The sequence below is a fragment of the Ranitomeya variabilis genome, chromosome 2 (assembly GCF_051348905.1).
Source record: "Ranitomeya variabilis isolate aRanVar5 chromosome 2, aRanVar5.hap1, whole genome shotgun sequence".
Lineage (NCBI taxonomy): Eukaryota > Metazoa > Chordata > Amphibia > Anura > Dendrobatidae > Ranitomeya > Ranitomeya variabilis.
This window is the reverse complement of record NC_135233.1, coordinates 135252459-135278785: the sequence shown is the minus strand read 5'-3', so window position 1 is coordinate 135278785 and position 26327 is coordinate 135252459. Positions and strand designations below refer to the sequence as shown.

Here is a 26327-nt window from a genome sequence, read left to right as displayed (position 1 = left end):
TCAAAGGCGGGGGGGCCCCGAATGAGCGACGAGATCTGAGGAAACTACGGAGTTGGAAATATTGGAAAAAGTCAGAGGCGGTCAGGGAGAATTCCCGGAGAGCTCCTCAAATGACAGAAGGCCATCTGAGCCGAATAGATCCGCCACCCGGAGCACCCCGCACCTCCTCCAGGAGGAGAGAGAGATGTGCCCGATGGCATACTCCAAGGCCCGTAGCGAGACATAATCATGCATGAACCCCAGAATAGAGGGAATAAGCAACGCCCAAAGTTTCGTAGCAGTCCTAACAGAGCGGAGACACCTGCCCACAAGGGGAACCCGGAGAAACTGAAGTTCTAAGAGCAATTTTAGCGAGTTTTGGGGAGCAAAGTGAGATTCGATAAGGAACCAGGGTAGACACGAGTCCCCTTCCCACCATATTTTAAGAGGCTCAAGGATCGCCGCTCTATAATAAGATTGGACCGCCGGGACGCCCAGACCCCCCATTGAGTATGGTAGGCACATAATCCGACGCCTGACCCTATGAGGTTTCTTGTTCCAGATGAACCGATCTATAAGCGATTGGAAAGCAGAGATAAACTTCGAGGGGATAAAGAGGGGAAGACAACGGAAGAGGTACATAATTTTAGGCAGGAATAACATTTTAGCAGTTTGTATACGTGCCATCCATGATAGAGTCGTATTCGATAAATGATCCATACCTCTTCTGACCTCTGTAAGAGTTCCCTCACAGTTTGCACGGACTATGTTGTCTAACCTAGTTATCTTGATGCCCAGGTACGTGAATCCCAGGGGAGCCCAGATGAACGCATATTTCGATTGGATTTGGACCTGAAGGGAAGCCGGGAGAAACAGGGGAAAGATTGTGGATTTAGTCAAATTAAGCTTATAATACGAAACCGCTGAAAATTCAGTTAGAATGGAGGTGATGGCGTTCAACGAGGTTAAGGGTGAAGTGCAAGTTAATACTACGTCGTCGGCATAGAGACCGATTTTGTGTTCCGATCCCCCACCACAATTCCCTTTATATCCGTCGACTGTCTAACCCTTGCAGCCAGGGGCTCCATGACCAGAGCGAAGATAATCGGAGAGAGGGGGCAGCCCTGACGCGTACCATTACGAATAGGGAATGTCCGAGAATTAAAACCCGCCGAACGAACCGACGCACAGGGGTTGGAGTACAATGCCATAACTGCTCTACCAATTTGGCCAGTAAGCCCAAATTTCCCCAGAGTGAGTTCAATATAGTCCCAGTGTACCCTGTCGAACGCTTTTTCGGCGTCGAGCGACAGAAATACACTGGGGAGGCCCCTCCCCTCCACCACATCCAAAAGGTCTATCAGGCGCCTGGTGCCATCCCTGGTCTGCCTACCCGGGACGAACCCAACTTGATCTGGGTGAATAAGACTAGGGAGAACTGCGAATAGTCTGTTGGCCCAGACCTTTGCATAGATCTTCACATCGCAGTTTAGCAGTGCTATCGGGCGGAAATTCCCCGGGGATGTTGGGGGTTTCCCTTGTTTGGGGAGAGTCGCAATGGAAGCCTCCAATCCCTCAGCCCTAATACTACCTGCCGACAACCAACTATTAAAAAGCTGCAGGAGGTAAGGGGAGAGAACAGAAAAGAACTGCGCGTAGTAGAGAAAAGAAAAACCATCTGGCCCAGGGGAGGAACCTTTATTAGCATCTCTGACAATTTGTGAGAGTTCAGACTCAACAATGGGGGAGTTTAAGAAGGCGAGCTGTTCCTGGGTAACCGAGGGGAGATTAGCCCCATCCAAGAATGCCAAAATTGACTCCCGCGAAGGCTGGGGAATCCCTAGGTCAGACCCGAGATCATAGAGCGAGGAGTAATAGGAAGCAAACTCCTCAGCAATCTGAATCGGGTTGCACACCCGGGAGCCGTCAGGCCTGAGCAAGAATGGGATCTTGGACTGAGCCTCTCTCTTCCTAACACGTCTGGCCAGGACAGCACCCGCTCGGTCCCCCATTGTGTAGAACTTCGCTCTAGTTTTCCTCAGGTTCTTCTCAGCTCTATGGAGGAGAAGGTTGCGAACATGCATACGGGCCTTAGAAAGATCAGAAAGAAGGGCTGGAGTAGGAGATAATTTGTGGGCAGACTCCAGTCGAGATAAGTCCTCCAGAGCTGAGCGAAGGACTGCATTATACTTCCTTTTGGCCTTAGCTGCCAGTTTAATGAAGTGGCCCCTAACTACCGCCTTGTGAGCAAACCAAAGAGTGTCATCCGCTGTGTCAGGAGTATCATTGTAGGCGAAAAAATCACCCAAAGCCGCCTCTATACATTGGGAGTTGGTTTGGTCAGCAAGGAGATGGGCGTTGAGACGCCAGTGCCTGGGGGGTCTAATGGCCAAGGGGTCCTCCAGGGTGAGGGACACCGGAGCATGGTCCGACCAGGCAATGCCGCCAATATCTGCTGAGGTACAGTGAGGGAGAGCCACGTCATTCACCAGCACAAAGTCAATCCTGCTATAGGAACCATGTCTGGAAGACAAGAACGTGTAGTCTCTCTCGCCGCAATGCAGATATCTCCAAATATCATGAAGGTTGAAAGAATTAATTAGGGGGCCCGCTTCACATCTTGATAGTGAGGAGGTAGAACAATCTAAATCTTTAGACATTGGAACATTGAAGTCGCCAGCAATCAATTGATGACCATGTTGAATGTCGTGAAGAGTTTGAAAAACCCCCTCCAGAAACCTGAGCTGCCCCACATTAGGGGCATAGATCGAGGCAATGGTATAGGGTGCATTGTTAATGAGGCATAACACCACAATAAACCTACCCAGCGGGTCTGCAATGGAACGAACCAACTGAAAGGAGTTGGACCTGCTAAAGAAAATAGCTACTCCCGCCTTTTTAGACGGGCCGTTAGCAAAAAACTGGTGCGGGTATAAACCTGAATGCATTCTCCGATTATCACATTCCAGCAAATGCGTTTCCTGAAGGCACAAAATGTCATGGCGGGATTTACCTAATTGGCGCCACACAACAGACCTCTTGCCCGGGGAGTTAAGACCATTAACATTAATTGAATATAGCGAGATACTCATAATGAGAACATAAAAACAGTTTAGCAATCATCAAACACTGACAACCTGTGAATAAGAAAAGATGCCATGTAATCAATGGACTAGAGCATACATGTGTGCAGACCGGGGGGAGAGGAGAAGGAGATGGGAGGACACAAACAGGACATACGACAAATAACAAGTAAACTAGCGGACCGGAGTCCATTCAGGAATACCCTGAGTCCAAAAAGGTGAGAGTCAGAAAAACAATTCACCTATGGGGCAAAAGAAGGCTGCAGAGAACCTCAAAAGAGGGCTCAGCACAGCAACAAAAACCAAGAAAAAATAAAAGAAAAAAACCCAGAGTATAACCGTGCGGGAAAATAGCCAGGAGCCGCAAAGGCCGTGGAGTCAGACCTCCTCCCAATCAGGAACAATGCGGGCCCTGGGGCCTCTGTTACCTCCAATCTTAGAAAGGGATGCAGAAACCGGAGATTCAGGAGTCGCGAGTCCCCATTTGGAGAGAGCGGAGGCTGCGTGAGCCGGAATTAGGCAGGTGGTGATCGAACCATCTTTGCGAATGAGAAGCTTGGTAGGAAATCCCCAGCGGTACTGGATACCCTTCTCTCTAAGGATAGTGGTGTAGGGGCCAAAGGCCCTCCGAAGCGCCAAAGTACCTGGGGAGAGATCCGGAAAAACAGCTATGCGTGTGAACCTATCAGGGAGCGCTGGATCTTTCCGTAGAGCCTGGAGAAAATCTTCCTTCATCTCGTAGAAGTGTATGTGAGCCAGCACATCTCTTGGAACGGAGGGACCCAAGCCGGACGGTTTAGGGATCCTGTGTATACGGTCGATTATGACCTCCTTTGGAGCAAGATGAGGGAGAGCTGCAGCCACAAAGTCTTGCAGGAATAACTTCAAATCTCCTGAAAGGATAGATTCATCAATGCCCCTGAGTTTGACGTTGTTTCTCCTGGACCTATCTTCAAGGTCCAGGGCTTTAGAGTGGGTTTTAGTAGCCATGGTTTGCAGGGCCTCATGAGCATCCCAGAGTTCATTATGCGAAGAGACCAGCTCCGCCATCTTACGCTCTAGGCGGTCTGTACGATTACCCAGTTCCACCACTTCCCCTTTAAGTTCAGCCAGCATAGAACGCATATCCTCTTGGATGGAAGCTCTGAGGTCTCCAAGAAGGCCTTTGAGGAGAGCAGCAGTCACTGGGCCATCGACCGAATCCGACGCCGCAGCGCCTGAACGCGACGCCTCACCGCCAAAATGGAATGCTGCTGCGTTGGACTTCAGCGCCGCACCTCCCGACTGCGACGCCTGAGCGTTATGATGCGCCGAGCGGGAAGACCTGGGGGAGGACGGCGCCATCTTGGCTTTCGGCGAGAGCTGCGGGGGAATTCTCCTCGAGGGGTCACGGGCGCCTGCTTTCGCTTTCCCCATGCACTCACCACCGCAGCGGGGACCAGCGCCAATATCGTGGAGGTGAAGATTATCGCAGAGGAGGTAGATAAGAGCCGCTTTAGGGTTCCTGGCTGAGGAGCTCCCGCTCTGTGCGACCTACTCCATCAGCAGTTAGGCCACGCCCCCTAAGCACCATGATTGAACACTGATGACTCCCAGGAGGAAACAAAATCATTTTCTTTCAGTAGCCGCACTTCCATTATGGCGGCCGGGCAGCATTGTAACACCATTTACCTGCATATCAACCCTATATTTGGAGGTAAATAGTTCTTTCTGACATAACAGGTTAACTTTACGTATGAACTCTGGTGACACGAATAAAGTGAACCTGACATCTGATACATGCTGTTCGAAACATAGGCAGCATGTATCAGACACTGGCTATATGATTTCTTCTAGGTACTTTTGACTATGGAATGGTGTGGTGTCTCAGAGAAAAAATACTTTAAAAGTCATCAAGACCATAACGCACAGGAGACTTGTCAGATAGGTGGGTCCATATTGGATTCTCCCCTCTCGCAACTTTTCAGTGGTGGGTCTAACCCTGCGTGTGTGTGGGGAGAGACCTGTCACTCCAAGGCAGTGGACAGGGAGAAGCCATCGGGAATCCACCAGTCAGACTAGTTTCCCATGTGGCTCAGTCCTCTGCATCTTTTAAAGTATGTTTTCTCTGAAACTCCACACCTGGCTGAAATCATGTAGCCAGTGTCTGATAAATGCTGCCGTTGATCGTGAAGAACGTTTTAGCTCTTAGATTCCCTTAAAGTTTTGCCCTTTAACCAGACCTCTGCTTTAACAGCATAACCAGTGTTTGCTAACTACTGACAACAGGATACTTTTCTGTGGCTCTCCTGACTTTTTCTGGTGAGGACTCGGAAGACAGATTTTACATGTGCCATCTATAGGAAACAATCTGAAAAATGTTGCCTGGATTCAGCATCTTAACATTGGGGTCACACAGGAAAATTCTGTGGTGTAACAGGCTGATGACATTTTTGAAACCTATAGGAAAATGACTTGAGGCAGCATGATTTCAAGTAAGAAGATACATGGGAAACTGGTTGTGCATTATAAAAAACACTGCCATAGGAATCCAATCTAATAAGAGTAATATGACAGCATGGAAAAAAATCAAGCATCAAGATGGCAAGTGGAAGACGATGAAGCATAAGAAGGTGGTTGCATTTCTCAGTAGAAATAATGAATACAGGGCAGTTGTATGTAGTGGCTGGAGCAATAGACATTGATTGTAAATCATTATACGTTTGCATGGATGTATTCTTCTTAAAAATAAAAATAGTGAATCAACTAGAAGAATTTAAGGATTGGTTCATGTTGGCAAGAAAAGCACATCAAGAGAGGATGGTTATTTGGCCACAATTGTTTGATGTTTAGCAGCGATGGTGTAAGAGAGAAATAAATTGTGTGATAGAGCAGGATGATAATATCTTAATGCAGTGTTTCAAAAGAAATTGTGTGGTAGTCTATGTCAGCTTCTCTTCATCAGATATCAGCACCTCTGAGGCTCAACAAAACAAATGTAGATACAGCTATGCTCAAGGGGTCCAAGAGAACACTGTGCTACCTTATGTCTGCATACAAATAAGTTGGGGTAGAGTAATCAAATGAATCAATAAACTGAACCAATAAACTTGGTTGGTTACATAGTTACATAGGTTGAATAAAGGACCTTGTTCCATCAAGTTCAACCTTTCTCCACCAATTGTACATTTTGTCACTAAATTAACAATAACCCCCAATGTTACTTGTATCAAGGAAATCGTCCTGCCCTTTTTTAAAAGCTGTTATAGTGTCTGCCATTACTACCTCTTGTGGTTGAGGATTTAGAATTCTGACTGATCTGTAACTGTAAAGAATCCTTTCCTATTTAGCTGCCAGAATCGCCCTTCTTCCACACATAGTGATTGCCCCCTGGTCCTTAGTTTGGTCTTTGGAAGGAATAAGTCATGTGCCAGTGTTTTGTACTGACCACCACACATATATTTATACATGTAAATGAGATCTCATCTGAGGCGTCTTTTTCTAAGATAAACAAGCCCAACTTTTCCAACCTCTCATCATATGAAAGCCCCTCCATCCACTGTATCTAATTTACCCGTCTTTGAACTGATTCTAACTTGTGAATATCCTTTTTAACATGTGGAGCCCAAACCTGGATCTCATATTCTAGATGTCGCATCACCAGTGATTTACAAAGGGGTAATAATACGTTGGGATTGCAGGATTTTATCTCTCTTTTTATACATCCTAAAATCCTGTTTACTTTTGCAGCAGCTGCCTGACATTGAGCACTACTGCTCAGCTACCTTGTAACCAGAATACCCAAGTCCTTCTCCTGTTCTGTAGTCCTGAATATACTCCCATTTAATGTATATGCAGCAGTAATAGGATTACTCCTTCCTATGTGCATTACTCTACATTTATCTACATCAAATCTCTTTTTCCCATTCAGACATCTTATTCAGAACGTTTTACAATAGTGTAATGTCAAGGTCAGACTTTAATATCCTACATAATTTGGTGTCATCAGCAAAGATTGACACTTTACTCTCAAGAAGAATTGGTCCTAGCACAGATCCCTGTGGAACCCCACTGTTGACTATATCCCATTTAGAGAACATGCCATTTATGACAACTCTTTGTTTCCTGTCATTTAGCCAATTCCTTACCCATCTGCATATAGTTTCCCCTAGTCCCTGCTTCCGGAGCTTCAGTATAAGGCTATTATGTAGTACAGTATCAAATGCCTTTGCAAAGTCTAGATAAATCATAGCAGCTGCATTACCTACATCCAGATTTGTACATACCTCCTCATAGAAACCCAACATGTTAGTTAGACACGACTTATGCTTCATGAATCCTTCTTATCACTTATTATATTATTCTCTGCAATATATTTCTGTAGATCATCTCTTCTAATGCCCTCGAAACTTTGCACACTACTGATATCAGACTTACTGGACGGTAGTTGCTTGGATCCACCTTCTTTCCTTTCTTAAATATCGGTACCTCATCAGCCATCCTCCAATCTTGTGGCACAACCCCTGTTACAAGAAAGTCTAAGAATATGAGATACAGTGGTCTGTCAATTACTGAGCTCAATTTCCTCAGTATCCGTGAATGAATGCCATCTGGGCTGGGGGTTTGTCAATGTTTAAATTGCTCAGACGTAGGTGTACTTCTTTTTGTGTTAAACTAGTTATATCAGGTCGTAAACTTTGATTTTTGTCTTGTTGAATGATCCCTTTAACAGACAGTTCTTGGTGAACATGGATGACAAGTACCTGTTTAATGTCTCAGCCTATTCTTTGTTCTTTATTACCTTGTGATTGTCGTCTTTTTAAGGGGCTGACACCATCTGCTTTTTTCTTTTTCGCATTGATTTATTTATAAAAATTTGGGGGATTTATTTTAAAGTCGTTGGTGATTTGTTTCTCTAGATAACTTTGCCAGCTTGATTTAATTTTTACATTTCTTATTTTGATCTTTGTACTCATGAAATGCTTTTTAAGTATTCTCGGCTGTCAAGATTTTGAATGCCCTTTGTTTTTGTCTTATTAAACTTAGTACTGTTTTATTTATCCATAATGGTTTCTTTTTATTCCTCAACATTTTATTACGAGAGGGTATAATTTTCTGCAGGATTCTAGTAGTATTTCCTTAAAAATGCCCCATTTATGCTCGGTATCCCAAGTTATCATGACATGTTCTCAGTCTACACGATTAAGCTCTTCCCTTAATTTTGTTGAAATCAGCTTTCATAAAGTTCCAGGTTTTGGCATTTCTGCTTTTGAAAGTTTTGATTGAAAATTACATTGAAACTTTCCATATTATGGTCACTGCTTCCCAAATGTTCCCTGACCTGTAGATCTGTAATTATATGTGGTCTATTTGACGGAACCAGATCCAACAGATTACCTGATTTTTAATTGGTTGCAGCATTTCATCCACTACCTGTTTAGCTACCGTATTTTGCAGACTAGAAGACGCACCATGAATTTTGAGGAGAAAAATAGGAAAAAAGCCTTTTAAATAAAATGGTGGTACTTCTTATAATCCATGCATCTTATTACTTACTGGGGGTGGTGGCTGCAGTGAAGCTGGGTCCCAGGGTCGCTGCTGGAGGAGGCAAGAGTGGAGCATTGCTGCAGACCACAGGCTGGCATGAGGGGGTGTTCGGATGTGCGGCGCGCAGCTGCGGGTGTTCGGTGCTACGGGGGCTCTGTCAACATTTTGTGAAAGCCAAGAGTGTCCGCACTTACACAGTTTCCTATGAGGTGGACTCTGGGAAAATGAATGCCGGGGCAGAGCAAGCGCAGATGGAGATCTCATCACCAAGATCCCGAAAAATACGGTATATTAGGAGGCTTTTAGCAAACTCCAATTAGCAGGCTTCCATTATTGCCATCTCCATGTATATTTACCCATAGTGACTCTACATTACTGTAACTTCCCCCAATGTCTTCATTGAGCACAGGTTTTAAGTTGGATTTTACAAAGCTGCACACCCCTCCACATTTTTTATCTTTCCTGTCCTTTCTAAATGTAGTGTAACTTTCTATGTTTGTTACCCAGTCATGGCTTTCGTCAAGCCAGGTTTCAATAATGCCCACCACATCGTATTCTGTGACCGACATAAGAGCCTCCAGTACATTCATTTTAATTGCGAGACTTCTTGCATTTGCCAGCATTTAATATTATGATCACATTTGTTACTGCTACTCAGTTCCCTGCTTTCTATGGATGTCCCAGCCCCCCATAATTCCTCATTAACCTCTAGTGTCCCACTCCCATTGTGTATTCTATCTATCCCCTTATTAGTACAACTAAACTGCCACCCCCCAGATCCTAGCAAAGCTCCTCCATCCGTCTTAACATTTTTTCCCCAAGCACAGCTACCATCCCCATTGAGGTGCAACCCTTCTCTACCGTAAAGCCGGTAGCCAACAGAGAAGTCGGCCAGTTCCCAGGAACCCAAACCCTTCCTTCCTGCACCAATTTCAAGCCACTTATTTATCTTTCTAAGCTCCCGCCATCTTTCTAGTGACGCTCATGGCACTGGCAGTATTTCTGTAAATACAACCTTAGAGGTCTTGGCCTTCAGCTTCTCTGCTAGTTCTCTATTATCATACTTAACGACCCTCCACTTCCTTTTAACTTTGTCATTGGTACTGATGTGTACCATGACAGCTGGGTTTTCCCCAGAGAACGCCAAGAAATCAAAACAAGTCCTTTATCAGCTAGTCAGTCCCAAATTCAGCTGAATGTCTTTTTAGACAAACTGGACCCTTGTGTAAAGTATTGAATGACAATCTGGCTTTCAGCAAGGAGACTGGTTATATGTGGAATCTTGTTGGCAATGTGCAATAGAACAAAAGAATACAAATTAGGTGTCTCCTAGAGCTAAAAACTATCTTGCTAATGCCAACTACTTCAGCTACTGTAGCTACCCTATGAGTTCATGGTGCACCTTTCCATCTCAGACAGTGTTAAACCACAGATGAGCAGCAAAAGGTCTCTAAAACACATAAAAAGTCTGATAATGTTGCAAAAGTCTAAAAGGAAACAGATTGGGCAGGTTAATCTTTGCGAAGGACGGATGAATCAAGCCACATACAAGGTTATCCTGGAAAAACAGTTGATTCCTTCTGCTCAGGCAATGTTCCCCAACTCTGAGGACTGGTTTTTCCAGTAGGACAATGCACCATGCCACAAAGCTAGATCAATCAAGGTGTGGATGAAGGATCACCACATCAAATCCCTGTCATGGCCAGCCCAATCTCCAGACCCCATTGAAAACCTCTGGAATGTAATCAAGAGGAAGATGGATAGTCACAAGTAGTGTTGAGCATTCCGATACCGCAAGTATCAGGTATCGGCCGATATTCGCGGTATCGGAATTCCGATACCGAGTTCCAATACTTTCAGTATATCGGATACCGGAATTGGAAGTTCTCATAATTCAAAGAGCCAGAATTCAGACAATGAGGAATCATTAGAAGTGTGGGCACATCCTGTTCTGCATGTTAGGCATGCAACTACTGGCATGGCTGTGATTGGCTGCTGAAATGATGTCATCATGCACTATACAAGTCGCCACCGCCATTTTGGGTTCACTCTGCTGTGAATTCAGTTAGGGACAGGATGCTGTGTTCTGACTGAGGGCCAGTTTAGAGATATCGATTTGCTTCATTGTGCTTTACCCAGGCTAATATAGCAACCGCTGTGTGAAAACCTTGTTTTTGGCCTTGAAGCGCTGTTCACAGCTGTCTGCAAGGTCTGTGTGTGAGTGCAGCTCATGCTGTAGCCTGTTCTGCAGCCACCGCTGGTTGTAGTCAGCTCAGGGTGCGTCACTGCCTCATACCGTTCCATTGTGCTTTTTTCAATTAGTGCAGCCTGCTGCACATTTTTTCAAATTTATCCTATTAGTGGCTTTCCATCGGTATCCAGCTAGATTGTGGAAAAACACTATATAGGATTACATAGAGGAGCTTTTTTTGGCCTTGCAGCGCCGTTCACGGCTGTCTGCACGGTCTCTGTGTCTCTGTATGCCTTTAATGTCTCCTCCACCTCCCCCAATACATTCTACATTATTCTTAGTTGTTTTCATTCATGTAGAATTAACCTACAAGGAAAGAAAGGGTTTATTTTAACCCCTTCACCCCCAAGGGTGGTTTGCACGTTAATGACCGGGCCAATTTTTGTAATTCTGACTACTGTCTCTTTATGAGGTTATAACTCTGGAACGCTTCAACGGATCTTGGCGATTCTGACATTCTTTTCTCGTGACATATTGTACTTCATGATAGTGGTAAAATTTCTTCGATATAACTTGCGTTTATTTGTGAAAAAAACGAATATTTGGCGAAAATTTTGAAAATTTCGCAATTTTCCAAATTTGAATTTTTATGCCCTTAAATCACAGACATATGTCACGCAAAATACTTAATAAGTAACATTTCCCACATGTCTACTTTACATCAGCACAATTTTGGAACCAAAATTTTTTTTTGTGACGGAGTTATAAGGGTTAAAAGTTGACCAGCAATTTCTCATTTTTACAACACCATTTTTTTTAGGGACCACATCTCATTTGAAGTCATTTTGAGGGGTCTATATGATAGAAAATACCCAAGTGTGACACCATTCTAAAAACTGCACCCCTCAAGGTACTCAAAACCACTTTCAAGAAGTTTATTAACCCTTCAGGTGTTTCACAGGAATTTTTGGAATGTTTAAATAAAAATGAACATTTAACTTTTTTTCACACAAAATTTATTTCAGCTCCAATTTGTTTTATTTTACCAAGGGTAACAGGAGAAAATAGACCCCAAAATTTGTTGTACAATTTGTCCTGAGTACGCTGATACCCCATATGTGGGGGTAAACCACTGTTTGGGCGCATGACAGAGCTCGGAAGGAAAGGAGCGCCATTTAACTTTTCAATGCAAAATTGACTGGAATTGAGATGGGACGCCATGTTGCATTTGGAGAGCCCCTGATGTGCCTAAACATTGAAACCCCCCACAAGTGACACCATTTTGGAAAGTAGACCCCCTAAGGAACTTATCTAGATGTGTGGTGAGCACTTTGACCCAACAAGTGCTTCACAGAAGTTTATAATGCAGAGCCGTAAAAATAAAAAATCATATTTTTTCACAAAAATGATCTTTTCGCACCCAATTTTTTATTTTCCCAAGGGTAAGAGAAGAAATTGGACCCCAAAAATTGTTGTGCAATTTGTCCTGAGTACGCTGATACCCCATATGTGGGTGTAAACCATTGTTTGGGCGCAGGGCAGAGCTCGGAAGGGAAGGAGCGCCATTTGACTTTTCAATGCAAAATTGACTGGAATTGAGATGGACACCATGTTGCATTTGGAGAGCCCCTGATGTGCCTAAACATTGAAACCCCCCACAAGTGACACCATTTTGGAAAGTAGACCCCTTAAGGAACTTATCTAGATGTGTGTTGAGCACTTTGACCCAACAAGTGCTTCACAGAAGTTTATAATGCAGAGCCGTAAAAATAAAAAATCATATTTTTTCACAAAAATGATCTTTTTGCCCCCATTTTTTTATTTCCCCAAGGGTAAGAGAAGAAATTAGACCACAAAAGTTGTTGTGCAATTTGTCCTGAGTACGACGATACCCCATATGTGGGGGTAAACCACTGTTTGGGCGCATAGCAGAGCTCGGAAGGGAAGGAGCGCTATTTTACTTTTCAATGCAAAATTGACTGGAATTAAGATGGGATGCCATGTTGCTTTTGGAGAGCCCCTGATGTGCCTAAACATTAAAAACCCCCACAAGTGACACCATTTTGGAAAGTAGACCCCCTAAGGAACTTATCTAGATGTGTTTTGAGAGCTTTGAACCCCCAAGTGTTTCACTACAGTTTATAACGCAGAGCCATGAAAATAAAAATTCTTTTTTTTTTCACAAAAATGATTTTTTAACCCCCAGTTTTGTATTTTCACAAGGGTATCAGGATAAATTGGACCCCAAAAGTTGTTGTCCAATTTGTCCTGAGTACGCTGATACCCCATAAGTGGGGGGGAACCACTGTTTGGGCGCATGACAGAGCTCGGAAGGGAAGGAGCGCCATTTGGAATGCAGACTTAAATGGATTAGTCTGCAGGCAACACGTTGCATTTGCAGAGCCCCTGATGTACCCAAACAGTACAACCCCCCCACAAGTGACCCCATATCGGAAACTAGACCCCCCAAGGAACTTATCTAGATGTTTTGTGAGAACTTTGAACCCCCAAGTGTCTCACTACAGTTTACAACGCAGAGCCGTGAAAATAAAAAAATCTTTTTTTCCCACAAAACTTATTTTTTGGCCCCCAGTTTTGTATTTTCCCAAGGGTAGCAGGAGAAATTGGACCCCAACAGATGATGTCCAATTTGTCCTGAGTACGCTGATACCCCATATGTTGGGGTAAACCCCTGTTTGGGCACACGGGAGAGCTCTGAAGGGAAGGAGCACTGTTTTCCTTTTTCAACGCAGAATTGGCTGGAATTCAGATCGGATGCCATGTCCCGTTTGGAGAGCCCCTGATGTGCCTAAACAGTGGAAACCCCCCAATTATAACTGAAACCCTAATCCAAACACACCCCTTACCCTAATCCCAACAGTAACCCTAACCACTCCTCTAACCCAGACACACCCAACCCTATTCCCAACCGTAAATGTAATCCAAACCCTAACCCTATCTTTAGCCCCAACCCTAACTGTAGCCCCAACCCTAGCCCCAACCCTAGCCCTAACCCTAGCCCTAACCCTAGCAATAACCCTAGCCCTATCACTAGCCCTATCACTAGCCCTAACACTAGCCATAACACTGACCCTAACCCTAGCCCTAACCCTAGCCCTAACCCTAGCCCCAACCCTAGCCCTAACCCTAGCCCTAACCCTAGCCCCAACCCTAGCCCTAACCCTAGCCCTAACCCTAGCCCTAACCCTAGCCCTAACCCTAGCCCTAACCCTAGCCCTAACCCTTGCCCTAACCCTAACCCTAACCCTAGCCCTAAGTCTAGTCCTAACTCTAGCCCTAACCCTAACCCTAATGGGAAAATGGAAATAAATACATTTTTTAATTTTTTTATTTTTCCCTAACTAAGGGGGTGATGAAGGGGGGTTTGATTTACTTTTATAGCGGGTTTTTTAGCGGATTTTTATGATTGGCAGCCGTCACACACTGAAAGACGCTTTCATTGCAAAAAATATTTTTTGCGTTACCACATTTTGAGAGCTGTAATTTTTCCACATTTGAGTCCACAGAGTCATATGAGATCTTGTTTTTTGCGGGACGAGTTGACGTTTTTATTGTTAACATTTTCGGACACGTGACATTTTTTGATCGCTTTTTATTCTGATTTTTGTGAGGCAGAGTGATCAAAAACCAGCTATTCATGAATTTCTTTTGGGGGAGGCGTTTATACTGTTCCGCGTTTGGTAAAATGGATAAAGCAGTTTTATTCGTCGGGTCAGTACGATTACAGCGATATCTCATTTATATCATTTTTTTATGTTTTGGCGCTTTTATACAATAAAAACTATTTTATAGAAAAAATAATTATTTTGGTATCGCTTTATTCTCAGGACTATAACTTTTTTATTTTTTTGCTGATGATGCTGTATGGCGGCTCGTTTTTTGCGGGACAAGATGACGTTTTCAGCGGTACCATGGTTATTTATATCAGTCTTTTTGATCGCGTGTTATTCCACTTTTTGTTCGGCGGTATGATAATAAAGCGTTGTTTTTTGCCTCGTTTTTTTTTTTTTTTTACGGTGTTTACTGAAGGGGTTAACTAATGGAGCAGTTTTATAGGTTGGGTCGTTACGGACGCGACGATACTAAATATGTGTACTTTTATTGTTTTTTTTATTTTATTTAGCTAAAGAAATGTATTTATGGGAATAATATATATATATTTTTTCTTTATTTAGGATATTTTTTTTATTTTTTTTTTACACACATGTGGGGATTTTTTTTTAACTTTTTTACTTTGTCCCAGGGGGGGACATTACAGATCATTGATCTGACAGTGTGCACAGCACTCTGTCAGATCGACGATCTGCTGTGCAGGGCTGCAGGCTTACCAGCGCCTGCTCTGAGCAGGCACTCGGTAAGCCACCTCCCTCCCTGCAGGACCCGGATGCCGCGGCCATCTTGGATCCGGGACCTGCGGCGAGGAGGGAGGTAGGAGACCCTCGGAGCAACGCGATCACATCGCGTTGCTCCGGGGGTCTCAGGGAAGCCCGCAGGGAGCCCCCTCCCTGCGCGATGCTTCCCTATACCGCCGGTACACCGCGATCATGTTTGATCGCGGTGTGCCGGGGGTTAATGTGCCGGGGGCGGTCCGTGACCGCTCCTGGCACATAGTGCCGGATGTCAGCTGCGATATGCACCTGACACCCGGCCGCGATCGGCTTCGCTCCCCCCATGAGCGCGGCCGATCGCGTATGACGTACTATCCCGTCGGTGGTCATACGGGCCCACCCCACCTCGACGGGATAGTACGTCAGATGTCAGAAAGGGGTTAATTCCGATATTTTTGTCCCATTGACTTGCATTGGTATCGGGTATCGGTATCGGCGATATTCGATATTTTTTGAATATCGGCCGATCCAATCCGATACCGATACTTCTGGATATCGGAAGGTATCGCTCAACAATGCCAAGAGTGTGCATAGCAGTCATCAAAGTAAAAGGTGGCTACTTTGAAGAACCTATAATATAAGAATATTTTCAGTTGTTTCACACTTTTTTGTTAAGTATATAATTCCACATGTGTTAATTCATAGTTTTGATGCCTTCAGTGTGAATGTACAATTTTCATAGTCATGAAAATACAGAAAAATCTTTAAATGAGAAGGTGTGTCCAAACTTTTGGTCTGTATTGTATATATACAGTATATATATTTTTTTTTTTTGAGTGAGTTTTTATTTATATTCTTCTATGCTTCTTTGCCTATGATGCTAATTTGTATATAACTTTTTGATGATGTATTTATGACTATACTTCTTGCTTTGGAATACCCATTTGTATATTTTAGCATTTACTATATACATACGTATGTATGACAACTACTATATAGTTTGCCTTACATTGCATATTATGCATCTATGATTGGCATAGACATATGTAATGGTATTCTGGAGTTTAAGTTTACATTTATTGCTCTTTAGCTCTGATGTGCTTTCATGCTTGAGGGATTATTTGCTTCTTACTTTCAATATATGGAAAATGTATTTTAATATTATCCTTGAATTAACTTTGTGATTTTATTTGGAGTTGTATTGGTCACTTTATTGGTCTCCTCGGGATCCTTTCTTCTTCAATATCATTCCTGGTTTTGTTTGTACTTTACATTAGTGTCTCATCATTGTTTCATAATTTTGATTTATGCCTTAAGACATAGTACCTGGCTAATGAATTGCATTGTAGGATTACTCTATTGGTATGTAGAAAGTAACAAATTCATGTATATCTCTGATTTCTTAAAATGTCTCTCGACCAAAGCAGCCGCCCTCTGTTATCTGTAGATTTCACTTTTGCACTGTATGTTTGCCATGACTTATATCAGTGAGTCTGTTGTGGGATCGAGCACACAATACACACTTCCTGCAAGCGTTGTTTTATATTTAGAAACTCTAAGTCGGAAACTGGTGATCTAACTTCTAAAGCCAGATGTTGCATGTACAATCCTTGGTACATGTGCCCTTGTGTTGTTTGTGTAAACTGATAAATTGTTGGAATCAGGATCTTTTTTCCTATATCATGCTGCTCTCAGATGACATAGCAAAAACCCCGTGACAGATTCCCTGTAAAAGAAGTTAAACATAGTTTTGACATTGCACAAGGTGTTTTGACATTGCAATTTGAGATTGCCGAATTTACCCCCGAAATGGATTCATGGTGAATAAATTCACACGATTTTCAGAAATAAAAAGTCCCTATTTGACTGGAAAATATGTGTATAACACTGTGAGTACGCCTTGGAGTCAATTGAACATGTTTTGAGCTTTGAAATGCAAACACACACTTTTTAATGTCCAAATGACTTCAACCTATCTGGCTATGGGAAAATAAATGGTAACCAGAGATAGTCAACAGCATATTTGACAACTGCGGTTTCAGACTTTTTAGGCTATGTAAATTGTACAAATGGTCTAAAAATTATCTATTTTGGGGAATGCAGATGCATGCATTGTTGTTTACAGATGATATAAATGGAAGAAGCCATAGCATATTCACACAGTTGGATGCAACAATTGTACCTGTTTGGGAGGGTATAAAGAGCTTTTCATTTTGCTAAATAAAGAAGCCATGGCTTTTTTATAAGTCATCCAAAAATTATCCCTTTAATATGAAGACAAAATATGTGTATTGTGCAGTTTTGAGTGTGAAGCAGTTATGAAATTTCAACCACAATTAAAAAAGAATATTACTTTTTGTGGTTTGCAACTGACTTTCTAATCACAAAATCATTAGCAATTACAAAGGTTTGTTATTAAGCTGTCCAAAATGTATCCTCTTATTTCTGGAGGCAACTTCTGTGCTTGTTATCAGGCCAAAATCACCAGGGTATGTGAACTTTTGATCAGGGTCATTTGGATGTTTTGGGTTGTCATTATGATTTTAAAAGAGAAAACACAGAAGTTTGACAATAAATGGTTTCACCCAACCACTAACCATGAGTGGAGAAAAAGTTTTGGTGTTATCATTCATATTCTCTGAAAAAAGGCCAAAAAAGCAAAAATTCTGCCGGAGTATGTAAACTTTTGAGCACAACTGTACATCACATATGATACACCGAGACTGCTGTATACATCACATAGGGTACATTAAGTTTGCTGTAGATATCACATAGAATATGCTGAAATTTCTGTATAAATCATATAGGATACACTGAGACTGCTGTATATACACCACATAGTATACACTGAAACTGCTTTACATTCTTTACAATGCTTTATATTGGATACACTAAGACTATGCTGTATATACATCACACAGGATACACTGAGAATGAGTATAAACATCAAATAGGATACTCTGAAACTGCTGTATGTAGTCAAATTGGACTCACTGAGACGCTGCTGTATACATCACACAGGATATACTGAGACTGCTGATTATATTACACAGGCAAAATCTGCTGTAGGGAAGTAAATAAATTGTATTAGTACATATAAATACCACAGGGTACTTAGTAAACAATATTTTTGTAAAATCCATCCCACCATGACAAATTGTACCCCAATTGGGATGGTCTTATCCTCTAGTATTAAAACCTCACCTTGTGTCTGGCGACCTCAATGTAGATGGGGCAGAAGCAGGGCCGGGGTCCAACTGTTCGGACTCTTGGTCATGGGAAGTTGTTTGTACAAAGTACATTAGCTATTGCAAAACTAAAGAAATGAGCCACATGTATACACAAGTTAGTATACTGTACATGGAACATATGCAAATTGTTCTTCGTCTCATTTCTTTGGTTTTGCTATACATTATACAGGTACACTGAGACTTTGCTGTATGTATCACATAGGATACACAGAGACCGCTGTATATAAATCATATAAGATACCGTGAGACTGCTGTATGTACATCACATAGGAGACACTGTGACTGCTGTACATATATCACAGAGGATAGACTGAGACTGCTGTATTCATCACACTGGGATGGTTCTATATATCACATAGGATACACTGCAATGGTGTGCTATATTGAATGTTGCTTGCATGTGTGCGTATTCTGCAGAAAAAAATAAAAGGGATGGCGGCTGGAAAAAGGGGAAGAATAGGCAGTTAAGTATTGTAGCTCACACCTTGTCTTGTCTGCCCAAGGGCAAAATCAAATTGTATCATATACCATATACGGCCCATGGGACAGAAATTCCCCATCCCTGTTCTATGCGCACAGGACGATTGTATCATTTATTGATCTGTATGCATCGAATTATGATGACTTAGTCTAAAAAGGCCATTAATGCCTGCCAATCAGCTTGTATATAGCCGAATAGCGTTTAAAGTCTGTGGTTGGCTTGTTTATATAGGTCCTTATTATTATTATTATTATTATTGTTTATTTATATAGCATCATTAATTTCATGGTGCTGTACATGAGAAGGGGTTACATCAAAATACAAATATCACTTACAGTAAACAAAACTAACAATGACAGACTGGTACAGCGGGAAGAGGACCCTGCCCTTGCGGGCTTACAATCTACAGGATTATGGGGAAGGAGACAGTAGGTCAAGGGTTCTTATGGGTCCTTATGGGTCCTTATGGGTCACTCACTGTCAGTGAATGCACAGTAAATAACAAGGTCAATATCAGTAGATTTTTATGTGCTGCTAGGAAGACAATATTTTAGGTATGGACTTCATATGATGAAACAACACTTCATCTATGGCTCGTCTTTCAAAAACTTTCAATACTAATATATCGATCCATAATAAAATAAAATTTGTTCTATCTGGGATAGATGGCTTACACAATGCTGGGAAATGTTGTTTAAATTATTATTATTATTATTATTATTATTATTAATATTCTTTACAATTTAAATAAATACCTGCGCTAAAAAATGCACATGCGTTAAATAGTATCTATTTATCTATCAAAGAAGGAGGACAATGCTGTAAACGAGAGGATTACCCACAAGGACCTTCAAAGTCTAAGAACAAGGATAAAAATTTAACGTGGATATATGCAAATACTACTAGATTCCACAATTTAATAATAAAGATAATATGACAGCTATGCTTTTAAAACAATATGTCGAGGATTGCGGAGCTGTATTCCTACAGTTGGACACGTGATAGTGATCCAAAAAGAAGGTTATTCATACTATTCGGCGTGCAGACACCTGAATCTGAAGAGAGCCAGCGGAGGAGACGTAAGTACTCTTGTAAAGTTGCAGTATGATTGTTAGTTTCCTTCTGATGATCAGCGACGTGCGGAGGTGATAATCCCTCGGCGTACTGTCCCGAAATGTCTAGAAATTTTTTACTTTATTACATGCACCACCAGTGGAGTGATCTATGCGATTGAATGTCCCTGTAAAAAGCTCTATATAGGACGAACGAAACGCCCCCTGTGTAGGAGAATCTGTGAACATCTCCGTAATATAAAGAAAAAATATAGTGACCACCCACTCTCAAAACATTTTTCAATCCATCACGGGGGTTCCCTACAAGGGATAAAAGTGTCGGGGATTAAGGTGATCCATAAAGATTGGCGTAACGGTGACTACATTAAACAAATGTCTAGGGAGGAGACTAGATTTATCTTTGAATTAGATACACTAAAACCGAAGGGACTAAATACTGGAGTCGAACTCTTCGCATTTGATTGACATGTAACATGGGAGCCAAGGCTATATATAGCCAACAAAGCACAACGGGAGCCAACCCTGAAGAAGGAATCCGTGTTTATTCCGAAACGCGTTGGTTAATCTTGGCTCCTACAGTGCTTCGTACTTTCAACTGGGGCACCACGTGACGTATTGGACACGTGACCCGAATTCTCCGCAGGTCCTGTCAGCTGCAACGCTACGGAGCGCTCATCTCGTACTTACTCCCTGCTGCACGGGCGGCTGTCACCGGCCGGGACAGTACGCCGAGGGATTATCATCTCCGCACGTCGCTGATCATCAGAAGGAAACTAACAATCATACTGCAACTTTACAAGAGTACTTACGTCTCCTCCGCTGGCTCTCTTCAGATTCAGGTGTCTGCACGCCGAATAGTATGTATAACCTTCTTTTTGGATCACTATCACGTGTCCAACTGTAGGAACACAGCTCCGCAATCCTCGACATATTGTTTTAAAAGCATAGCTGTCATATTATCTTTATTATTAAATTGTGGAATCTAGTAGTATTTGCATATATCCACGTTAAATTTTTATCCTTGTTCTTAGACTTTGAAGGTCCTTGTGGGTAATCCTCTCGTTTACTGCATTGTCCTCCTTCTTTGATAGATAAATAGATACTATTTAACGCATGTGCATTTTTTAGCGCAGGTATTTATTTAAATTGTATTTATCGGAGTTTTCTCTTTGCCCTGTGTGGTTTAGGGGCTATACCAGCTGCTTTTTCATGCTTCTTTTTCATTAGCGCCGCTACATTATCCTTCTAATTTTTATTATTAATATTCATTTGCAATTGCCCTTTTGGATTGGGCTACGATGTACGGTATATTTGGGGTTAGTAGACTCGGTAAAATAGCTATTATGATGTGTATGTGATATCAGCTTGCTATTGTGATTTTAACTTTCTCTATTAAATATTAAGACAGTCATTATCTAAAAGCCTATATCAACAAAAATGTATGTCTCATGTATTTTTGTAGTATGGTAAGTAAGGTGATGTGCTCAGAGGGACACATTGAAATGGAGGCACCACAGTAAGATCATTGTTAATTGTTTATTGATTCCAGCATTTTGTGGTGACAGTCTGTGTTGTCACTATTGTTTTCAGCCCATCTTATGACTGGATGCGAAGAGTCACACAGAGGAAAAAAACATCAAAGAAGGGAAAGGTTTGCCTTCTGTTCGACCATCTGGAGCCTGTGGAACTGGCGGAGCACCTAACATTTCTTGAATATAAAGCGTTCAGAAGAATATCTGTAAGGATAGATGTTGTTTTATTTGCTTTAAAAAATAGCAGAAATCATCAAACTAGATTTTCTTTCCAAATAATAGATACTAATCCCCTAATAATTGTAATACTCCCTATAAAGGGCCAAACAAGCACAACTACCATGACTGCCGGCACTCTTTACAATATGGGACCCATCTGTTAACACAGACTTTATTCTGCTCCATGAGTTTTGTATTTGATAATGTTACCGAATTTACTATGGGAAATTGCTTTTCATTTCATATGTTTGAGAGGTAGCATAATAACCTAAATACTAAAGCCTGATAAGCCTAGTCATCCATAATTCTTACTATAATACTGTATACAGAGTGTCAGACTGGGCTGCCCAGTGTCCACCAATATCATTGGCACTGGTGGGCCCACTGTTAATTTACTTGCAAAATTACATCACTCATTAACAAATTTACCTATGCTTCTATATAGTAATAAACATAACGGTTTGTTACATGAAGGATGAGATGCTATCTTTGTACATAGCGAATTAAGTGTATTTTGCCAACTACTGCTCATGTAATGGGACCTGTACAGGGCCCACCTGGGAATTTACCTGTTCTCCTGTGGGTCAGTCCAAGCCTGAATATTAAACATAATCTATATGATTGATTTGCGGCTTATGCACTCATAATAAATAGGACAATTATTAGAGAAGATTTCAATTAGAAAATATAAAAATATTGATTGATATTCTTGAATTCAGTTTTCAGGAGCTGCCAATTAACTCTCATTTTGTCATATTATTCTCTCAATAAAAACGTGACACTTTTACCATTACATTTTGGGAAGTCTCTTAAAAAGTAACAACCAATATGGCTGCACTTTCTCTTGTCAATTTAAAAAAAGTCTCAATAAATACATACATGATAAATACATGAAAAAGCACTCATCAAATGCAAAATACAATGCCCAATATGTTAATCCTGGGAGTACAAGTCCAATAAAAATAATAGCCCAGCCAGTAACAGCTCATCATCTATAGCAGGATGGCATGGTACAGGGCCTACACAGTAGTATTAATGGGTGACAAGTCAACATATTAATTTCAGCTTACAGATTTGCCAATGCCTTGGTTGTGCATTATTTTTTTGTTTTTCCAAAAAAATGTAGGTTCCGTTTACACTTGTGTTCCATGAGATTATGTTTTAGGGGCAATTAAATGGAATTCATGTTGAAATATATGATATAACTGACAAAAGCAGAGGGACCCTATTGATTATTATCTGGTCCATCTGGGTTTTTGTGTCAGCTTTAACACCAGAAAAAAATATTCTGCATGATGTCCCCTTTTCCGTTACAATACCCGCTCTAATTTGTCAAAAAGAAATCCAGATGGACCTAATAATAGCTTTTGGAGCATTTTCTACTTCAATTTCCATCAATTATGAAATTAATCCATTTTGGGCAAGAATTCTGTTTGCTTGTCCCTAGTACGGATCAGACAAAGAAATTCCTGAACGCAAGTGTGGTCAACAAGGCAATTTCTCTTGCCGGTCTTGATGATGGGGTGTGTTGGTGCAGGTGCTCCTAATTCGCCTTTTAATGAATAAGGTGAGGTGTGCAATGCTGGCGTAAGATTTGTAGCGTATCGGTGGTCGCCATACCCTGTCACACCCCATCCTACCCCAGCTTTGACAACTTCACATTTTTTAGAACCTCGTGTTTGTGTAGAAAAATGCGTCTTTTTTACGCTTTTTTCGCCAGAAATCAGGCACAAAAAATTTGATGAATTGCCCCCAAGGAGTTTCATTTCATATATTGCACAGACTAAATTGTATCTGTATACTTTTGTTGTTCACCAGTTTACAGACTACCAAAGCTATGTAATCCATGGAAGTTTAGTGGATAACCCAACTTTGGAGAGATCTATAGCTCTATTTAATGGAATCTCAAAGTGGGTTCAGCTTATGGTTCTAAGTAAGCCAAGCCCACAGCAAAGAGCAGAAGTCATTACAAAGTACATCAATGTGGCTGAGGTAAAATTTATTTTCTTACATTTATATATATTCTGCTATGAGGGTATCTTGATACTAGACATACTCACCATGTGACACAGGGAAGTCGCCCATGAAGCAATGAATTATCAAGCAGTTGAGTTGGCAGCCGAGTCCGGCTGAAGTGCCCCATGTCTGCCATCTTGAGACTCCTATGAAGCCCAGCCACTGGCTGGTCTTCATTGGAGACCTCCATCTTCATTGTTTTTAGATCTTTTAGTCTGAGGTTTCTATGGTTACTGAAGTACAATTATAAGCACTATATAGGTAGTTACACTTTTATTGACAAAGACATCAAGTTTATGCAGAGACTTAATATTTAAAGAGTTGAACCATATTATTTAAGACTTCTGCAATTTGCCCTGGCTGGATATCGGCCTTTGGGCAAAATCCTGACTGATGGCAACACATTCTTGCCTAACCAGTTCTTGGAGATTATCACAATTTCTGTGTTTTTGCTTGTCCACCTGCTTTTTGCGGATTTACCACAGCTGCCCAATGAGATTATGATCTGGAGGGTTCCTCATCCATGAACTTAAAATTTCAATGTTTTGTTAACCGTCCACTTAGTTATCACTAAAATAAACTTCTGGCTAAAGCATCTAAAAACAATGAAGCAGCAAACTTTGTGAGAACCAAAATTTGAGTCAGTCACAAAACTTTTGGCAATGAATGTATATACTGCAATACTGTTATATACTGAAGTATATAGAACAAACAATTGAAGGTTCAAGTCACCTAAGAGGACATAATTATATAGCAAAAAAAAAGAAAAGAAAGTTTTTCAAAGTATAAAAAATAACAAATATAAAATTCAAATCACCTTCCTTTTAAATATAGATAGAAATAAATAAATTAAAAGTAAATAAAATATATATTACATATTTGGTAACACTATGTCTGTAAAAATACAATCTATGAAAATACAAAATCAATTAATCAGTACAAGAGTGTAATGCCAGAATTTTTTTTTGTCAGAACACCTTTCTGAAATATCAGGAAAAAGCAATCAAAATGTTTTATGTACCCAAAATTGATGTGAATTAATCCCTTAAACCCCGGACTTTTTTTCGGTTTTGCATTTTCGTTTTTCGCTCCCCTCCTTCTCAGAGCCATAACTTTTTATTTTTCCGTCAATATGGCCATGTGAGGGCTTATTTTTTGCGGAACGAGTTGTCCTTTTGAACGATATCATTGGTTTTACCATGTCGTGTACTAGAAAACAGGAAAAAAATTCCAAGTGCGGTGAAATTGCAAAAAATGTGCAATCCTACACTTGTTTTTAGTTTGGCTCTTTTGCTAGGTTCGCTAAATGCTAAAACTGACCTGCTATTATGATTCTCCAGGTCATTAGGAGTTCATAGACATCAAATATGTTATTTTTTATTTATATGGTGAACAAAATATCCAAACTTTGTTAAAAAAATGTGAAATTTTCCGATACCCGTAGCGTCTCCATTTTTGTGATCTGGGATTGGGGCAGGGCTTATTTTTTGCGTGCCGAGCTGATGTATTTATTGATACCATTTTGGTGCAGATATGTCCTTTTGATCGGCCGTTATTGCATTTTAATGCAATGTCATGGCGACCAAAAAAACTTAATTCTGGCGTTTTTAATTTTTTTCTAGCTACGCCGTTTAGCGATCAGGTTAATCCTTTTTTTATTGATAGGTCGGTCGATTCAGAACGCGGTGATACCAAATATGTGTATGGTTTTTTTATTGGTTTATTTTGAATGTGGCGAAAGGGGGGTAATTTGAACTTTTATATTTTTTATATTTTTCATATATTTAAAAACATTTTTTTTACTTTTGCCATGCTTCAATAGCCTCCATGGGAGGCTAGAAGCTGGCACAACTTGATTGGCTCTGCTACATAGTGGCGATGCTCAGATCGCTCCTATGTAGCAGAATTACAGCATTGCTATGAGCGCCGACCACAGGACAGGTTCCCTTTAAGTTATGGACATCTATAGTTTGATTTATTTGCCTGTGTGGATTGGATGGGTTGTCATTAACATATGGTGAGAATTTCATGTCGATAGCACTTTTAGAAATATATTTACTTAGAAAATTGGTGACGTGTTCAAAACTTATTTCACCCTCTGTATATTTTGAAATTTAATTAAATGGGTCTGCTTTTATCCTTCCTTCAATGTTGTTTTGGCAATATGTACATCTAGAGGGTGATTTTTGCTGAGTGGGTTTCCTGTTTTTATTGTAATACTAAACCATGATATTTAAAGTTTTTAAAGTTTAAATTATAATGGCAATGTATCAATGAAAATAGAGTGCTATAGTAGCAAAAAACTACCAAGGGATTTTATACTGCATGTAATCCCAGGTACTAGTTTATTTGTCATTCCTTTTACTTTATTGCAGAAATTACTGGATCTCCAGAACTTCAACACGCTGATGTCTGTGGTTGGTGGATTAAGCCATAGCTCTATATCTCGCCTTAAGGATACTCATGCACACCTCAGTTCTGATGTAACAAAGGTATATACATAGATATATATTCTGAAATCTGCAATGACATAGAAAATATTTTAACATTGAATAATGACTGAAACTATAACTGTTTTTTTGGGTCAAAATAATGACTAGCCCAAGAAGAGATTGTATAGTGCTGAA

General features: G+C 41.1%; 1 protein-coding gene across 2 annotated transcripts in view; it reads left to right on the top strand.

Annotated features, from left to right (window-relative positions):
* The window catches only part of RASGRP3 (RAS guanyl releasing protein 3), a 137498-nt gene that overhangs the window by 51077 nt on the left and 60094 nt on the right, over window positions 1-26327 (top strand). For both annotated transcript variants that reach the window (XM_077283012.1, XM_077283011.1), the window contains 3 exons: window positions 21524-21671; window positions 23503-23676; window positions 26076-26192. In XM_077283012.1, coding sequence (XP_077139127.1) covers window positions 21524-21671; window positions 23503-23676; window positions 26076-26192 — 439 coding nt within the window. The remainder of the gene's footprint in view (window positions 1-21523; window positions 21672-23502; window positions 23677-26075; window positions 26193-26327) is intronic.